Below are 16,375 nucleotides of genomic sequence, written 5' to 3'. Positions count from 1 at the left end.
TTAGGTACATCTACACAAACTACAATACCAGAGGTGGGAAGAGTACAAGTACAAGTTTATACTCAGAGTAAACTTGGCAAAAGTCGTAAAATTCTTATCCCCATGCATTTGCTTTGTTTTTGTCTGTTTGCACATATTATAGCTTTATTTCCTATTTATTAACATGGTTTTGCAGCTACTTTCAACAACTTCCTTCTCATAACACCCTTTTCTGTGATGGTGTTTATCTACTGCAAGCAGATTGTAACCTGGCGGAGGAGGGAAAAGCAACATTCGTCATCTTGTCGCCACATGTTTCTTAAAACCATAGCTCATTGGCTTACATTCCTCTTTTACAGTTGTTAATTGTTATCAAGAGTGGCCCACAAGAAGCTTGGGTGGGAGTTGCGATAAAGATGTGAAGGGGCGACGGCAGAGTTTGTCAGGAAGCCACAGAAATGATCACCATACCTCTTCTTCTCAGAAAAGCCACAAAAACGATGTGTGGGCTGACAAAATAATGCAATGGAGTATACCTTCACATCTGTTGTTACAAAGAAAAGACTATGTAATGCACATCTTACTACAGGCCATCACTGTAATTATTAGTAAATCAACTTAAATTGTATTGGTAATATCACAAACTAGATTTTTGACTTCTTGGAAAAATTGTTACTCATTTAAAAGACTGGTGTCACACTTGATTTATGTTGATTGTGGACTATGAAAACCTGGAAATAATGCGCAACAAACACACTTAAATGTTAAATATTTAAATCTACAGCCTATGTATCTTATATAAAACTTTGTATTTTAAAAATATATATATTTTTAATATATATATATATATATATAATATATTTTAATGTATATTCATATTTAGTAAAAAAAAATTAAAAAATCCAAAGGACATTTTTACTTTTTTACTTTTTTTTTGGGGGGGGGGGGGTCCTATTGATGATGGAATAAATTAATTACACAATTACACGCTAAAATTTCAGCTTGACAGTTTTATTTCTTTCAATGTAAGTTTGTTGGTAAAACAATAAAATATGTGTCAATATGATGAGGTCTTTATGCATGGTAAATATCGTTGTCCTCTGGGTTAACCGTAACTACGATGTGGCCCAAAGTGAAAGTTTTACAACCCTGTTTACAACATTTTTAACCACTTGTATCATAATTAGTTTAGTCATCTTAAAGGCATTTTTACTTTCAGTTTGCAGATTGTGATGGTGACGATGTGACCGACATTGGCAGCGAAAACCAAGGGTAAGCAAGTACTGGTATCCTAAATTGTGCATTTGTACTTTATTAGTAATCGGGTAATGTGCTGGAAACCAGTCATTCAGGTTTATTCACCCACTTTAAAAGCAAAGACAAACATTTACAATGTTAGTAGCAGTTTCCTGTGGGGCTTTGTGTCGTAATCACCGCTCATCTAGCTTTTCCTTGTTTGACTATTTGTTTTTTTTTAGCACGCCCATAAAGTTGAGCTTTTATTCTTCTAAGTAGCAATTAATCAGGCCAGCAATATATTTCCTGGACGCTGACCAGTCATGATACTTAAAATACACCTTCTCCCATTTTGTTAGAGGCAGCAGTGATTTGTTATTGCACAGTGGCCTAGTGGTTAGCATGTTGCCATCACAGTCACAGGTTGTGTTCGTATATTCGTTGGAACATTTGTATGCATGGGCTCTCTCCAGGTATTCTATGTTCGGTTAATCAGGGACTAAATTGTCCATAGGTGTGAAGGTAAGTTTGAATGGTTGTTTCTGTCCAGGGTGTTCCCTACCTCTCCCCCGAAGACAGCTGGGTTGGGTTCCAGTGACAACCCTAATGATGGCAAGCGGTACAGAAAATGGATGTATGTTTTGTTGTTGAAAAACAGGGTGTCTTCAATGGAGTCCCAAGAGACAGTGAAGCTCTGTTGTGCCTCTCAAATGGACATTATTTGCATGTTGGTGAATCCTTTGAGCTTGCCACTCACGTGTCATTTGCACTTTCCTCCATTAATGAGAACCTTCTTTTCATCCAGTCTTCTTCTCGGTGGTGAGCGTCCAAACAGCTCCTGGCACTGAATGGTTTCCTGTCTTTACTCAGCCTTGCCCCTTTCTGTTTGCTCTCTGTGGCACTCATCCAGTCGGGCCACAAGCCAGCTGACCCACCGTGACTCGGGACAGACCGGCCAATGCAGCAAAGTCCGAACAGCAGGAAACGGGAGTCTGGACCATGTGTTTGCTCTGCTTTGTCCTTCTTTCTGGGCCTGTTCCTCACTTTGCCTGGCACGCGTTCAACATTTACTCAGCAAACATCAACTCAACATCGTCATGATCTCTTGCTGGTGAACCTTCTCTGAACGTGGTCGCATCAGCAAGGCCTCTCATAGTGTGCCATTGCTGCTGAGGTTCGATGTCATCTGTTACTTCTTCAATGATCCACTGGGGTATGGGACCAAAAAGTCAAGTGGTAGACCCTAAAAAATGTCACCGGCCCTCAGCTGGCAAATCCCATTGGCTGTCCATCAAGACAGTGGACCATCCTTCCTTTGCAAAATACAAAGAAGAAGACTCCTGAAGTGTCTTAACACTACAACACTCATTACTAATTCTTCATTGTTAGTTAATTGTCAGTACACACCCATTATCCAACTATGGCTGATGGCCTGATGGCTTCCAACGCTACTGGCATGACAAGGAGATCCCACCTGAGATGTTTTCCGTGCAGCACAGTGGAGGGAGCACCATCACGATCTGAGGTGCTTTCAGGTTGTGCAGGGGCGGCATAAGGCAGCTGACTACAACACGTGGAGATGTCGCAGTGGCCATCCCTCATGACTGAAGGCCCTCATCTGTGTGGAGAATGCTGCAGTTCGATGCCCGTCTGACAAAGAACATCCTCCAGAGGAACAACTCACTCTTTTTGATCATCCTGGTTGTGTTCCTGTGATCTAAATCTAATTGAGAACATTTGGGAATGGATGACAGGAAGTTTACAAAAATGGACATGAATTCCAGACAGCGGATGTTCCCACGAGCCTCTTGGAAACACTGCACCTTTGAAGTGTTTTTGCCGCCGCAAGATGGCCATATTGGTGTCAGAAGTGCGATTGCAGGGTTGGAACCACTCTCCTCTCCTAGACATTGAAGACTTAACCACATGCTTGCAGTCCTGAGCAGAAGTACTTGTTCCAGGTGGAGAAAGGAACCGAAAAAGATGGGCAGGCCTGAAAGAGTGGGCAAGTTGAATGTTATGTACGTTGTTATTCCATGTACTATTGGTAGCTCTTTGTGTGTTTATCTGTTACTTATCTCTCTTCTTTATGAAACTAAGACAATGGTTTAGCGTTTTGTGAAGTCACAACAGTCACCAGCACCTCGAGGACCACGGTGCGGGAGGAAATGACCCTGCAAGTCTCAATCGGGAGCCTTCACCTGGAGCGGTTCAAAGATGTTCACCTGCACCCTCCAGAGACCTTGTCAAGTGCTCTGAGTGAGGCTGAATGGGTCAAGCGCATCTTAAGCAAAATAACTGTATGGCTCCAGGCACTGGGTCAGCTGTGCAGACCTGGCGGACGGTGATAATGAAGACATGGTTCGCCAAGCCACCACCACCATGCACACAGGAGCCACTGCACCGATACGGGCGCACAATAGTCATCTGGGGCAGAAGAACGATTGCACTCCTCCATGCTCCCGACATCTAAATGGTGCAGTTTGCCGAAGACCAAGAACCGCATCCAGCCCAAAAAACAGTCCTGAGCTACAGACAACATCCGGCCAAATAAGCCTGGTCCACAACCGCCATCCTCCGAGACAAAGTCATCAGTGAGCTGTACCGGCGGAGCTGTGTGGGTTTGGACACAGACAAAACATTTTCACTACCAAAGACAGAGATAAGATGCCCCCTTGCAACAATACCAGGTAAGTGCAACCATGGAGCGTGTAGCCGTCGATTATCCTTGGCACAGAGCGAGGTAGCGGTATGTGCTGGTGGCAATGGACTTTGTTGTGAAGTGGCCGCCACCATCACTGCTGAGCACTAAGTGAATGAGATGTACAGCCGGTTTGGGCCGCCAGAGGAGCTGCACATTGACCGGGGGAACTTGGAGGCCCGGGTCTTCAGCAGGCTATGCTTATCTGTCGGTGTTAGGATTGCTGTATAATGTTCATGTCTTTTATCTTTATAGATTTATATCTATATATTACAAGCATTCACTTGTAAACATACCCTAAATTACTGCACCTTTACCACTTCCCCAACTCAGAAGAGACCATGTAAGCTCGTCAAAATATACAATTTATTTGAAAAGTGTGACTGCCACCATCAATATTTTCCGGTAATTATAAAATCAGTAGTTCCTCTTTTATATTTGTATCCTTACAAACGTGTCAGTGAATGACAGCTGACTTGTATCCCTTTGTGGCCACTTCCAATGATACTTTATAAACAAATGGGAGATGAAATCTGCTTGCGTTTTAATTCCAGCAGCTAGCACAGACAAGCTTAGGTGGACATCTGCTACTATCAGGTGGACTCATTGAACAAACAGAAAAAACAAGCGTGAATAAGGACTAAACATGAACAATGACACTGACGCCTGAGCGGACTACACTGTGGGATTAGCAATACGGATTGTTATACAGTATCCTATGTTACTCAGTCAGGTTCCATTTATTTTCATTAGGACACAAATGGATGTGAATACAGTTCATGGGAACAGACGACCGGACACTAGTACAAACATTTACAAATTCATCTTTACAAATAATAGACTCTGTACAAGGGTTTACAATGGATTATGACATTGAATGGAGTGTGAAAATCAGGAAGAAATAAAACCTTTTGACGGAAGACTCTTTGGCACTGGCGAGGAGATGAGGCAACTTATAGTTAAATATCAGGGCCAATGTGCTTAGCGGGTGTCCTTCATTGGGGCGACACGGTAACAGCACTTGGCTAACACTGTTGATCATAGTGATGGAATCACATGCTGTGAAGCACCGAGCACTTCACTTCTTAAATGTACTGACTTTCATATCAGAAGGTGCTTTCTCATCCTGTATCACAGTCACACGCCATCTGCAGCAATAAATAATGTAGGAGCCATTATGCTTTCTAATCATATAAATAAATGTACAGTCAACAAAGCTCTGTGTAGGTGGTGCATAAATAAAAATGTCAGTTGGAGGGCAGACAAAAAAAAGGGACGGTGAGTGTCCAAGTACACTTCCTGAATGTGGTAATACTGTTTAGTTTTTTTTTAAATGGCATTCCTTCCCTTTTGATAATATGCCAGCTTCATAGCTTTTTACTGAATTTGCTTCCTGACTTTTTTCATGTTGAAAAAGCACAATGACGTTTGAATGAAGTTCAATTGTGTACCTTGAGAATTCTTCCTCATCCATCTGCTGGATTCTTCATTTCAATACTGGTCCCCGTCTGTGGTCTGTGTCACAGTCACACTTGAGCTCAGGTGAAGCGAACCACGCTAGAGTACACTTCCAAGCGGACCAAGACCCATCTCTCAAGTAGTCTCGGTCTCCTTGTGTACACCCGGGTTCCTTTTAACCTAACATGACAAGTGTGAACGTAGCCTTAGTGAGAATCCATTGATTGTGTTGCGACCCACGTCCATTCATCCTTCTGTGCAAATGCTTGCTGTTCCATCGTTTCACATGACGAGGGCGCTATGACACACAGCAGCAGGTCCGCGACTTTGGCTGCTCCTCCTCTAGTGGCTGTTTCAGTTTGAGGAGGGGCGGGTCGCCGCTGGCCGGCGTGTAGAAAACTGCATTGCCATTGGACGACACGAGGGGCATTCGGGGATCATCGGAGTTGGCTTTGGCATCACTGAAGGAGTCTGTGGACCCGTTGCCGAGGTGACCATTGAATAAGGGATGGTTCAGCAGTTTGGCCGCCGCCCTCTGTTTTTTCAGCTCTGAAAGAGTTTGAGGTCTTTCGTGAGGCCACTTGTCACCCTGGCCTGGGGGGAGCGGCTGTGGCGGCACGCATGACGACGTGGAGATGAGGCCGTTCTGTTTGGTGCTGCCATCTTTGAGGATGGTGGGCTGCTTGGGCTGGTCGGGGAGTTCCACCGCTTCAACTGGCTTTACCTGGACATTGGGAAAGTGATGTCAATAAATCAACCAGGTTGGAGAGTATGGCCACAATTTGGTATTACCTGTATTTTCATATAATATTACATGGAACAAACTTGTCTTTACCCTTTGGGACTCTATAATATTATTATTAATATTATCATTATAAGCTTTGCTTGTTGATTCAGTCATCTTGGGTCACACAACCTCATGATACTAGTTGTTTTTATTGATAATGGCAGCAAAATAACCCAGCATGGGGCCAAATGAAGTCACCAGCACTTTAATAAAGAAGGCAGGAAGAGTCTATCATTCGTTCATTTGAAACCAACACCAAAAAAAGAGATGTTTTTTTCAGAATTTGTTTTATTAAACCCAAAACAAAAAATGTTTTGCTTTAATGTAACACGATAATTGAATCAAACAAGATGGCTGTTAAGTGAAAAATCTGCTGCTGGCTCCAAAATAGAAGAGAAACCAGGCAAGTTCTTTGAGAATAATGACAAATGAAAACTTCCAATTGAATAATACTTGTATAATAATACTAATACAAATTAATACTACATGACCAGATGGCTTCTAGAGAAAAGGTCTGACAATTCATGCTAAAATGTTAGTTAAAATAGGAAACCGCATATGCAAGGGCATCTCCTCCTGCGAGGGATGGAGATGCTGAAGGGCAGACTCACATGCCTAAACGCTCAAGGCTATTTGATTAAAGTGCAAGGAAAACAAACAGAAGAAGACTGGGAAAATTAAGTCAAACTAGACCCATTAGTCGCATTTCATGAATTATCCATTGTCTGCTTCAGTGGACCTAATAGTGGACCCCAGTGTACTAATTAGTAGAACATATTCGGTGAGGGGATGCTAGGACTCACATGAAGCACATGGATGTTCTGCTGCTGATCAGACTCCTTCTCTTTCTCCTCTTTCTCCTCTTTGTCCTCCTCCCTCCCTCCCCTCCACACGATGGCCTCCGTCTCGTACTCCTTGCGGCACAGGTTGTGTCTGTCTGACAGGCTGGCTCGCCGTACTACCTTCCTGTGGACGCAGAGGAAGAATGAGTGGCATGACAAAGCAGGAGAGCAACAGCATCACCAAGGTTGGTACTCTTCAGGATCTTTGACTAGCGCTTTTACTTTTGATCAGCTTATCAATATAAACAGCAAAGCGCTGTTATAATGTTATATTATGTATATATGTTATATTTTTCCTGTTATAAAGGAGCATGGAAAACAGTGCGGTGCTCCTCATAGAAGGAATTCTCAGACTTGAGTTTTTATGCTCTAGGTCCTCAAAAGAAACACTGAATCAGCCAATCAAATGAATAATTGTTCATTTAAATTCATTTATTACATATATATGGATTATATGTTCATAATTAGGCTGCGTGGTGAAGAGTGGTTAGCACACAGGCCTCACAGCTAGGAGACCCAAGTTCAATTCCACCCTCTGCCATCTCTGTGTGGAGTTTGCATGTTCTCCCTGTGCATGCGTGGGGTTTCTCTTTTTTTGGAAAACCTGATGCAGCCCAGTGTCGCCCAGACCCTAGCTCCAGTGGCCCCCAAGTAAATTGAGTTTGAGACCCCTGCCTTAAAACATCTCTTGACTCCCGTCACTCTGAATGAGTAGTAGCAGCTTGGCGGCCAGCAGGTGTCAGCACTCACCCACGACTGCCAGCACTGGATGTTCTCCGGCACAGGGAGGTCTTGTGTTTGAGCTGCGACTTCATGATGATATCATGTTTGTGCTTGAGGTCAAGAAGGATGGCTCGGAACTCCTCGTCCTCACACAAATCTGAAAATAAGAAAGTGCGTGTCAGTCGAAAGCGGACTTTTGGACGTCCACGGGAAAATCAGATGTATAAATGCACAGTGAACTTCACTTTAAGTGTCCTGCATGCTGCTATAATGTGATTTATCAGATTTAGAGTTGAAAAAAGACACATTGAAGTTAATTTTGAGAAGCCAGTGGCTTCTAGGGTCTATATACCAATGGGGGTCTCCTCCAGGAAAGTCTTGGCATTGAGACTGGCTCCATGAGACACCAGAAGCTCAGCCAAGTGCATCTGAAAGAGAAGCATTACATTAATAACCAAAAGCGGTCGCTGCACCATTCTGCTTCCCGTTTCCGTCTATCTCACCTGACCCCAGCACGCTGCGGCATGCAGTGGCTGCCACCCATCCGAGTCCCTCAGATCCATGCGAGCGCCCCCTTCCAGCAGAAGCTCAGCGGCCTGCATGTAACCGTTTGCTGCTGCGATGTGCAGCTACAATGACACAAGGAACTTTACTTATTCACATATTTTTTTTTTACAAATGTTGCATAAAACGGACGGTGCAGGGAAGGAAAACTGTCCGTCCCTCCACATCCAAAGCGTGAAACAAAAAGCATTTCTTCTGAAAACAAAAGATTAACCTTACATAACTTCCCACAATTTCCTGTGTGGCCTTTGCCAAAGATTCTAGCAGGAACTGTTTTTGATTGGTCATGCACAATGAAGATTAACCAAAGGCAGAGGCCAAATCTTTCAGCTTAGTAGGGCATGTTCTCATCACTTTTTTTCAAATGCAACATTATCACTTTTTACAGTCACTGTTCATGCAATCATTGGACGGCCCAACACAGCTCATTTTTATTGGTCTGTGGCACATTCTACAAATTACTATATTTTCTCGACTATAAGTCACTCCGGATTATAAGTCACACAAGGCCAAAAAATTGAATAATTAGGTAGAAAAAAATACATAAGTCGCATTTTTATGGATAATTTATTTTACAAACTACTTGACCAAAACAGACATTACATCATTTTGGAAGGCAAGTTCTAACATTAATAAAGGAATAGAGAACAGGCTGAATAGGTGTAAGATATGCTAACACAATGGTTATTTAGCTACACAAAAAATAAACATGAACAGAAAATGTGTCCAGTGTTTATGTAACATAACAGTTTTAAGTACAGTAACTGTCCGCTTTACGGCAGTCGCTAACAAGTTTCTCACTTATACAAAACTTTCTCTCTGCTGCTCCATTACTGTTTTCAGATGCTAATGTCATTACTTGCAGCTTCTAGTCTGCAAAATATGATTTTCTTTTGGGGGGCATTTGTGTTCTGTCGTTCTCAGGTGTCTTTGTAAGCTACAATGTCTACTGTTTAAATATTGAATTGCTTAGGAGATTCTAATTTCTATATTTTGTGGCGTTCCACCAGGAGCTTTCCTACAGCCACAGCTGTTGATGCTATTTTTATGCATTTTTTGGTAATGGTAATGGTTTTATTTCATTTGAACATGCATCAGATTACAATTGAATGCATCACATAATCAGTTCACAGTTCCACATGTCCAAAAGGAGTAGGAAGAAGCAAATCTTATTAAATCCTACCCCTCCATCTGGTACTTTTACAATCAGTAACTGTTACATTTGTTCACTTCCTGCTTTCCTAATATATTTTAAGAATTTTTTAGACCCACTAATTTGAAACCCTGGTTGTTAATTGAAGGATTTACGGTATTACTACTATGGCAACACCTCTTGGACAAACATCATCAACCTATTTCCAAGTATGTATAATACATTATATATATATTATATATATATATATATATGTATATATACACATACATATATATACATACATATAATACACATTCGTATTATACACAGTGTATTTCCAAGTATCTTACCAGTGTGGCTCCCTGCGAGTCCTGTTGGTTGACCTCCTCTCCTATTCGCACAAGCTCCTGGATATCTCCCAGCATCATCCTCTCTGTTGACGCTCGTGTCTCGTTGATCATCTCCTGGGTGATGCCTGCCGGAACAATTACACAAACAATGTTAATTGCTGTTTTTTTTTTACTAACACATTGGAACAATTTACAGAGATTTATGATCGCCATTGATTGTTTTGCTGAACGGTTCATGGATTGTTACTAGAGGCTTCTGTAAAATATTAGATTAGATAAGATAGAACGTTATTGATTCCCTATGAGTGTGCCTACAGGGAAATTAAGGTTCCAATAGCAGCAGCACCGTAAGCAGTATCCTGTGTATACTAATAAATAAATGAAGTGGAATCATAATGAAAACAATGAAATACAATAGAAAACATATGGAAATATGAAGCAAAAGACAAATGATTGCACATTGTCCGCATATGTACTTTAGTACTTCCCTTCTCATTGTTTGTGTGGAGACAGTGTGTATCTGTCAAACACACAACATCGTCCAATGAACATTATTGAACAAAAGCAACATAAACAACATCCTACCCACTTCCCTCACATCAAAAATAGAATGTAACACTTGGAACACACAGTATAATTGCACCACGTGGACGAACTAACATTACTATTTTATAACCCCAAAGCATGCTGGGAAGCCCACATGCACACAGTTTCTCAGCATGCTTTGTGAGTAATATTTATTCATTCATTTTCTACCGCTTTTCCTCACGAGGGTCGCGGGGGTTGCTGGAGCCTATCCCAGCTGTCTTCAGTCTACTCCCTAGACTGGTGGCCAGCCAATCACAGGGCACATATAGACAAACAACCATTCACACTCACATTCATACCTATGGACAATTTGGAGTCGCCAATTAACCTAGCATGTTTTTGGAATGTGGGAGGAAACCTTGTGGGTAATATATTAGTATAAAACATTCATTCATTCATTCATTCATTCATTCATTCATTCATTCATTCATTTTCTACCGCTTTTTCCTCACGAGGGTTGGGGGGGTTGCTGGAGCCTATCCCAGCTGTCTTCAGTCTACTCCCTAGACTGGTCGCCAGCCAATCACAGGGCAGTATAAAACAGTTTGAGTTTTTTTTTAATACTATTAGTGTGTTAGTCACTGATAGTGTCAAGGGGTGTCAAATGATCCAAGCGAGCTAGAGCTTTTCTTCCAGTCACTCACACATACCAGTGACCTGGAGAGACACGCTGGAAAAATGTGTCTTGAAGGTTGTTAGCAAGATATCCTAGAACAGAGGGGTATTATAATTTGAAGAAAACCTAAGAAATATTAATATTAATATTAATATTAATATTAATATTAATATTAATATTAATATTAATATTAATATTAATATTAATATTAATATTAATATTAATATTAATATTAATATCATTTCCTGTTTTAATTGCAATCTCGCTGGTTTTGTTTGTTTTTTCTCTGGTCATCTTATATTCAGAATCGTCTTATATTCATTATATTGTATTAAGCTCAGTTTTATGTCATTTCCACTAAGATCCAAACATAATTGCAATGATAATTCCCTTCATCTCCCCGTGCATGCGTGGGTTTTCTCCGGGTACTCCGGTTTCCTCCCACATTCCAAAAACATGCTAGGTTAATTGGCGACTCCAAATTGTCCATAGGTATGAATGTGAGTGTGAATGGTTGTTTGTCTATATGTGCCCTGTGATTGGCCAGTCCAGGGTGTACCCCGCCTCTCGCCAGTTTCTATGCCTATAAAAACGCCATCGGCTTTGTAAATGTCATGTCTAAGCTCAATATTTAGCACCATTCTACTCCTCTTCTGTTCTATGTGTGTTCCATAGCTTATTGGCGGATGCTAAATGGCAGTTCACTGTTTGTACGACCTTCCGGATGGAGTTTTTTTTATTTTTTGCATTTATTTATGACTTTTGACTCCACTTATGAAGATACGATGAGTGGATGCCTCATGTGTTTTTAAGCGTATGGTAGAAGAGAGTCAGTCTGCTTGCAACAACAACATCATCTCTGGAGGTCTTATACAGTTCTGGCAACATTATGAGAGCAATTAGCGTCTCCCTTTGATGGTCTTATTTGCATTCTTCTCACCTACTGTGGCGCTATCTGCATCCTGCCAAAAGAAGCCAAGTGAGGAGCTCCCGAGTGTTGCAGTACAGCCGCGACCAGGCTTCCATGCAAACTTTTTATTGTTCACTGGGGGATTCTCTGGAAGGCACCGTCAGCAATGTTTATGGGGCTTACCGCCGGCTTGACTCGCTTTTACTGCACCGCTGCGCCGCTGTTGGCACTCGTACAAGAGACTCGAGTCTGCCACGCCGTGTTGCTCGGAACGTGTCTGCTCGCTGGCCGTGAAACAACAACATAAGACTGACGGCAGACTTTGACATGTTTAAATAGAGCTTGAAGTCCCATCTGCTTTTAAGGAGGTTATTGTAAGGTCTACATCAGGGGTCTCAAACACGCGGACACTAGTTTGAGGCCCCCGCCTTGATATGAAAGTTTAATGTTAGTGCGGCCCGCGCAAGTTTGATATGGATGCTGTATGGTATCATGTACCCAGAAAAAATTATTACGTTTGATTAATGTTCATGTTAAAGGTTAAATAACTGTTAATAGTTATCCTCCCTATCTGTGTGGAAGTGGTAAGTTTTTAGCTATTTAGTTTAAAGGAAATAACTTGAAGGTTACCGTTTAGGTCACTAGCTCTCTAGTTTGCGAGTTAGCATGTGTCTCAAGACCCTGCAGTTGCGCAATATGTTGTAAATAAAAAGAGTATAAATGTGACTATAGTCGTGTTTTGTCATGTCTACAGGGCTCTAATAATGCTTTGTTCATTTTAATCTGAAAAAAATAATTTGTCTACCCACCAACTATATGTGGTTTCTAAATTTTTTATTATTTGCCGTTTTATTATTATTATTATATTTATTTATTACTGATTGATTTTCTTTATTCTTGATCTTATTTTGTGTAGAAAAATAAAAATGAAGATATTTGAGAACAGTGGAATGTTTTATCAGAGCTTTTCTTGTAGAAAATCGGAACCAAAGCACAGTTTATTCATTTTTCTGTTTTTAATAAATAAGTTTTTTTTTGTTTTCTACTGAAAACGTGATGCGGCCCAGCCTCGCCCAGACCGTAGCTCCAGTGGCCCCCAGGTATATTGAGTTTGAGAGCCCCGGTCTACATGATCTTACGTTTTAATACAGCACACCAGGAGTGTCCAAACCTTTTCCAGCAAAATTGACCTGAAACCACTTAACTGTGCTAAACTAGGGATTATTGTACTGTTTTTGGTTGCACTGTGAGTGAGGCGTTTTGTTAGATGATGTAGTGTTTGTTTGTGTGAGTCTCAAACTCCATATTTTCACGAGCATTGCATATTTGTTTTAAATGTGTGGGTGGTCTGAGAGCACAACCCCTTCAAATAGCCGGAAGATACTAATCTATAGTGTGATCCAAGATATATACCGACTCTAGTCTACTCAATATATCCATGTTCCATTACTTTACTGACTGCATTGCTTTAGAGTTAAGCAAAAAAAAAACATGAGTGTAGATGGAAGGGCTACCTCTGTTGGCCATGGCTGTCTCGATAATATCCAGTGTAGGGTCATCTTCACAAAGGTCATAGGGCATATTGCCGTCAGAGTTGACCGCCAGCAGATCCGCACCACTGTGGAATTAGCAGTTGCAGTTGAGTTAGCAAGTGAAAGTCAGTGTCTGATTGTCATTGTTGAATAGTTTCCACGCTACGCAGCGTCTTACTGTGCAATGAGTATCTTGACCAAGCCGGCGTGGCCACACGTGGCGGCAGCGTGCAGCGGCGTCCACAGCTCGTTGTCCTGAGCATTAACGTTGGCTCCTCGGTCCAGCAGGATCTTCACCATCTCCTCATAGTTGTCTATGCAGCACTACAGCAGGAGGAGAGAGTGACGGGAGAAGTTAAAATGTGCTTCAGCAAGAAGAAGAAATAAAAAAGTTAAATTCTGTCAAAGCCATGTGAGAACTCTCTGTTGTCACTGAGTTCCACAGAGCTGATGCAGGTGGTGATGATGCCAGCTAAAATCCCTGAGAGGTCACTTGGATAGCGTCAGGAATCTGTTCCAGAAGGTCTCAAATGGAAACGTACTCCAATGTAAATCCAAAACAGGTTTTTATAGTTTTACATGCATAAAACAATTCAACATGCATGTAAGTACATCTCAATTGTTGCCAAAGACACAATGTGGCAGCGAGATCAACAACCAGCCATGAGTTATTTCTTGAATTCAATCAAGAAATCAGTCAAATATGACGCAATGCTCTTTCATTCATAACATCTACTGGAGCTTCTATGAATACAATTGATAGACAGCCAATACTTTTACTACAATAACAGCTGCATGTTTATCACCTTCATTTTAACTATCCTCATGCAGGGAGTCAACAATTATATAATGCACAATTAAGACCTTGATTACGCCTTAAATGACACTTAAAGGTCTCCTATTATGCAAAAGTGACTTTTCAATGATGCTCTAACAGTAATGGGTCCTGTTTATGAGCACCAATGATGAGGAAAATCATCACCTCCCTCCTTTTGCTCAGAAGATGTGCTCAGAATGAGCTAACCTCATATGATGTTGATGTTAAAATTACCAATTTTTACCCCCAAAATATAAAAAGTCCACAAGTGGCTAGCATAGAATACCAATAGTTGTTTAAAAGCACACATAATGTCAATTTTCTTCACAATTACCAGTTCAACTGAATGAGATTTGCCATTCGGCCTGAAAAGGGCAAATGGCGAGGGACCCTTTTCTTATATAAGCCGAACAAAACTGTTGGTCAGGCTGCGTAATACAAAAGTAAATTCAGCAATACTTTGGTTGCATTATTTTTAATGCTTAGAAGAGCTATTTTCATCACCATATTCATTCATTCATTCATTCATTCATTTTCTACCGCTTTTCCTCACGAGGGTCGCGGGGGTGCTGGAGCCTATCCCAGCTGTCTTCGGGTGAGAGGCGGGGTACACCCTGGACTGGTCGCCAGCCAATCACAGGGCACATATATGTAGACAAACAACCATTCACACTCACATTCATACCTATGGACAATTTGGAGTCACCAATTAACCTAGCATGTTTTTGGAATGTGGGAGGAAACCGGAGTACCTGGAGAAAACCCACGCATGCACGGGGAGAACATGCAAACTCCACACAGAGATGGCCGAGGGTGGAATCGAACCCTGGTCCTCCTAGCTGTGAGGTCTGCACGCTAACCACTTTCCCGCCGTGCCGCCCTAAATATATCTATTTTAATTTTTTTTTTATATTTTAATTTATTAATTTTAAATGTTTTCATTAAAAACAAATAGACACTGAAACGGATCGGCAAGACTATTTTTAAAAATCGGATTGGGACATCCTTAATATGTAGCATTATACTGATTACTAGGTGTCAGTAATGTTTCTATAATTTTGAGTGAGACACACAAGCACCAGATTTGATCGCTGGAACAACAGGCTTTTATTGCAGGTTCGAATGATCTCAATAATAATCCCTATCACAGGCTACTCTTGCGGCCATAACCCACTCCCACTTAAAACTCTGAACCTTTGACGTCACTTCCTGTCAGACGGACACGAACACACACGAGCACCAGTCTTATTTATGTATTAAATGGCTTATTCTATACTCTTATTATGTAGACTATATTATGTAATAGGAGTCTAAGGGTGGCTATAGGGGTGTTATTTTATGTCTAGAGGGCTCTAATGTTTAAAAAATGCATTCAAACTATGAAAATGTTGCAATTGGAATCCTACTTGCCAGAAATTCACTTATGATGGTTGGGTCTAAACCAAAATGTTAGCGCGGTAGCTATGCTCGTGTTGCTAACATTTGTGGCCTCCTGTTCCACATTAGTTATGGCATCCCCTGTTGTCAGATCACCGACCAAATGGCAGAAAAAATGTTTATTTATCACCCAAATGTTACAAATGTTATTTATCACCCTCAAGGCATGCTGGGTATGTACATGATGGCTTCTCAGCATCCTTTGCTGGTTACAGATTAGTACAAAATAGCATTATTTTGCATGTAATTTGTCTGTAAGTGGAAGTAGATTCTGGCATAGTCCAGCTGACCATGCTTGGAAACAATTTAGACGATCCATCCAATCATTTTCTATGCCGCTTATCCCCACTATGGTTGTGGGGGTTTGCTGTACCCTATCCCAGCTAACTTTGGGCGAAAGGAGGGGTACACCTTGGTCTGATTGCCAGTCAATCAGATGGAGGATAGCTGCTGGTTTTCCAAAACATCCGAAATTTGTGGATTTTTCATGACATTTTTAATGTAATAATAATAATAATTAATAATATTGTATGAAAACATAAGCATAAGTGAGTAATAATTTAGAAATAATGAAGAAAATGTGCATTATTCATGGACCACTGTAATAACACCCACAATTTTTCTTCACTTGTTGAGTTGGGATTTTGTACTTTGTTTGAAGGTCCGTGAACACATCATAGTGGATTATCTGACATTATCA

General features: G+C 41.2%; 1 protein-coding gene across 1 annotated transcript in view; it reads right to left on the bottom strand.

The window, feature by feature from the left end:
* Window positions 1-4,242: 4,242 nt before the first annotated feature.
* ppp1r16b (protein phosphatase 1, regulatory subunit 16B) overlaps window positions 4,243-16,375 on the bottom strand; it is a 69,230-nt gene continuing 57,097 nt past the window's right edge. Inside the window, exons 4-11 of the mRNA XM_058054677.2 lie at window positions 13,600-13,745; window positions 13,404-13,507; window positions 9,776-9,900; window positions 8,230-8,355; window positions 8,079-8,154; window positions 7,754-7,883; window positions 6,965-7,127; window positions 4,243-6,098 (exon numbers count right to left, since the gene is read on the bottom strand). Of these exons, the coding sequence (XP_057910660.2) occupies window positions 5,673-6,098; window positions 6,965-7,127; window positions 7,754-7,883; window positions 8,079-8,154; window positions 8,230-8,355; window positions 9,776-9,900; window positions 13,404-13,507; window positions 13,600-13,745 (1,296 nt within the window). The 3' untranslated portion in view covers window positions 4,243-5,672. The remainder of the gene's footprint in view (window positions 6,099-6,964; window positions 7,128-7,753; window positions 7,884-8,078; window positions 8,155-8,229; window positions 8,356-9,775; window positions 9,901-13,403; window positions 13,508-13,599; window positions 13,746-16,375) is intronic.

Source organism: Doryrhamphus excisus, linkage group LG18 (assembly GCF_037039965.1).
Source record: "Doryrhamphus excisus strain RoL-2023G ecotype Guam linkage group LG18, RoL_Dexc_Guam_v1.1, whole genome shotgun sequence".
Lineage (NCBI taxonomy): Eukaryota > Metazoa > Chordata > Actinopteri > Syngnathiformes > Syngnathidae > Doryrhamphus > Doryrhamphus excisus.
Note: the sequence above shows the minus strand (reverse complement) of the source record. Positions and strands in the feature narration are given on the sequence as shown.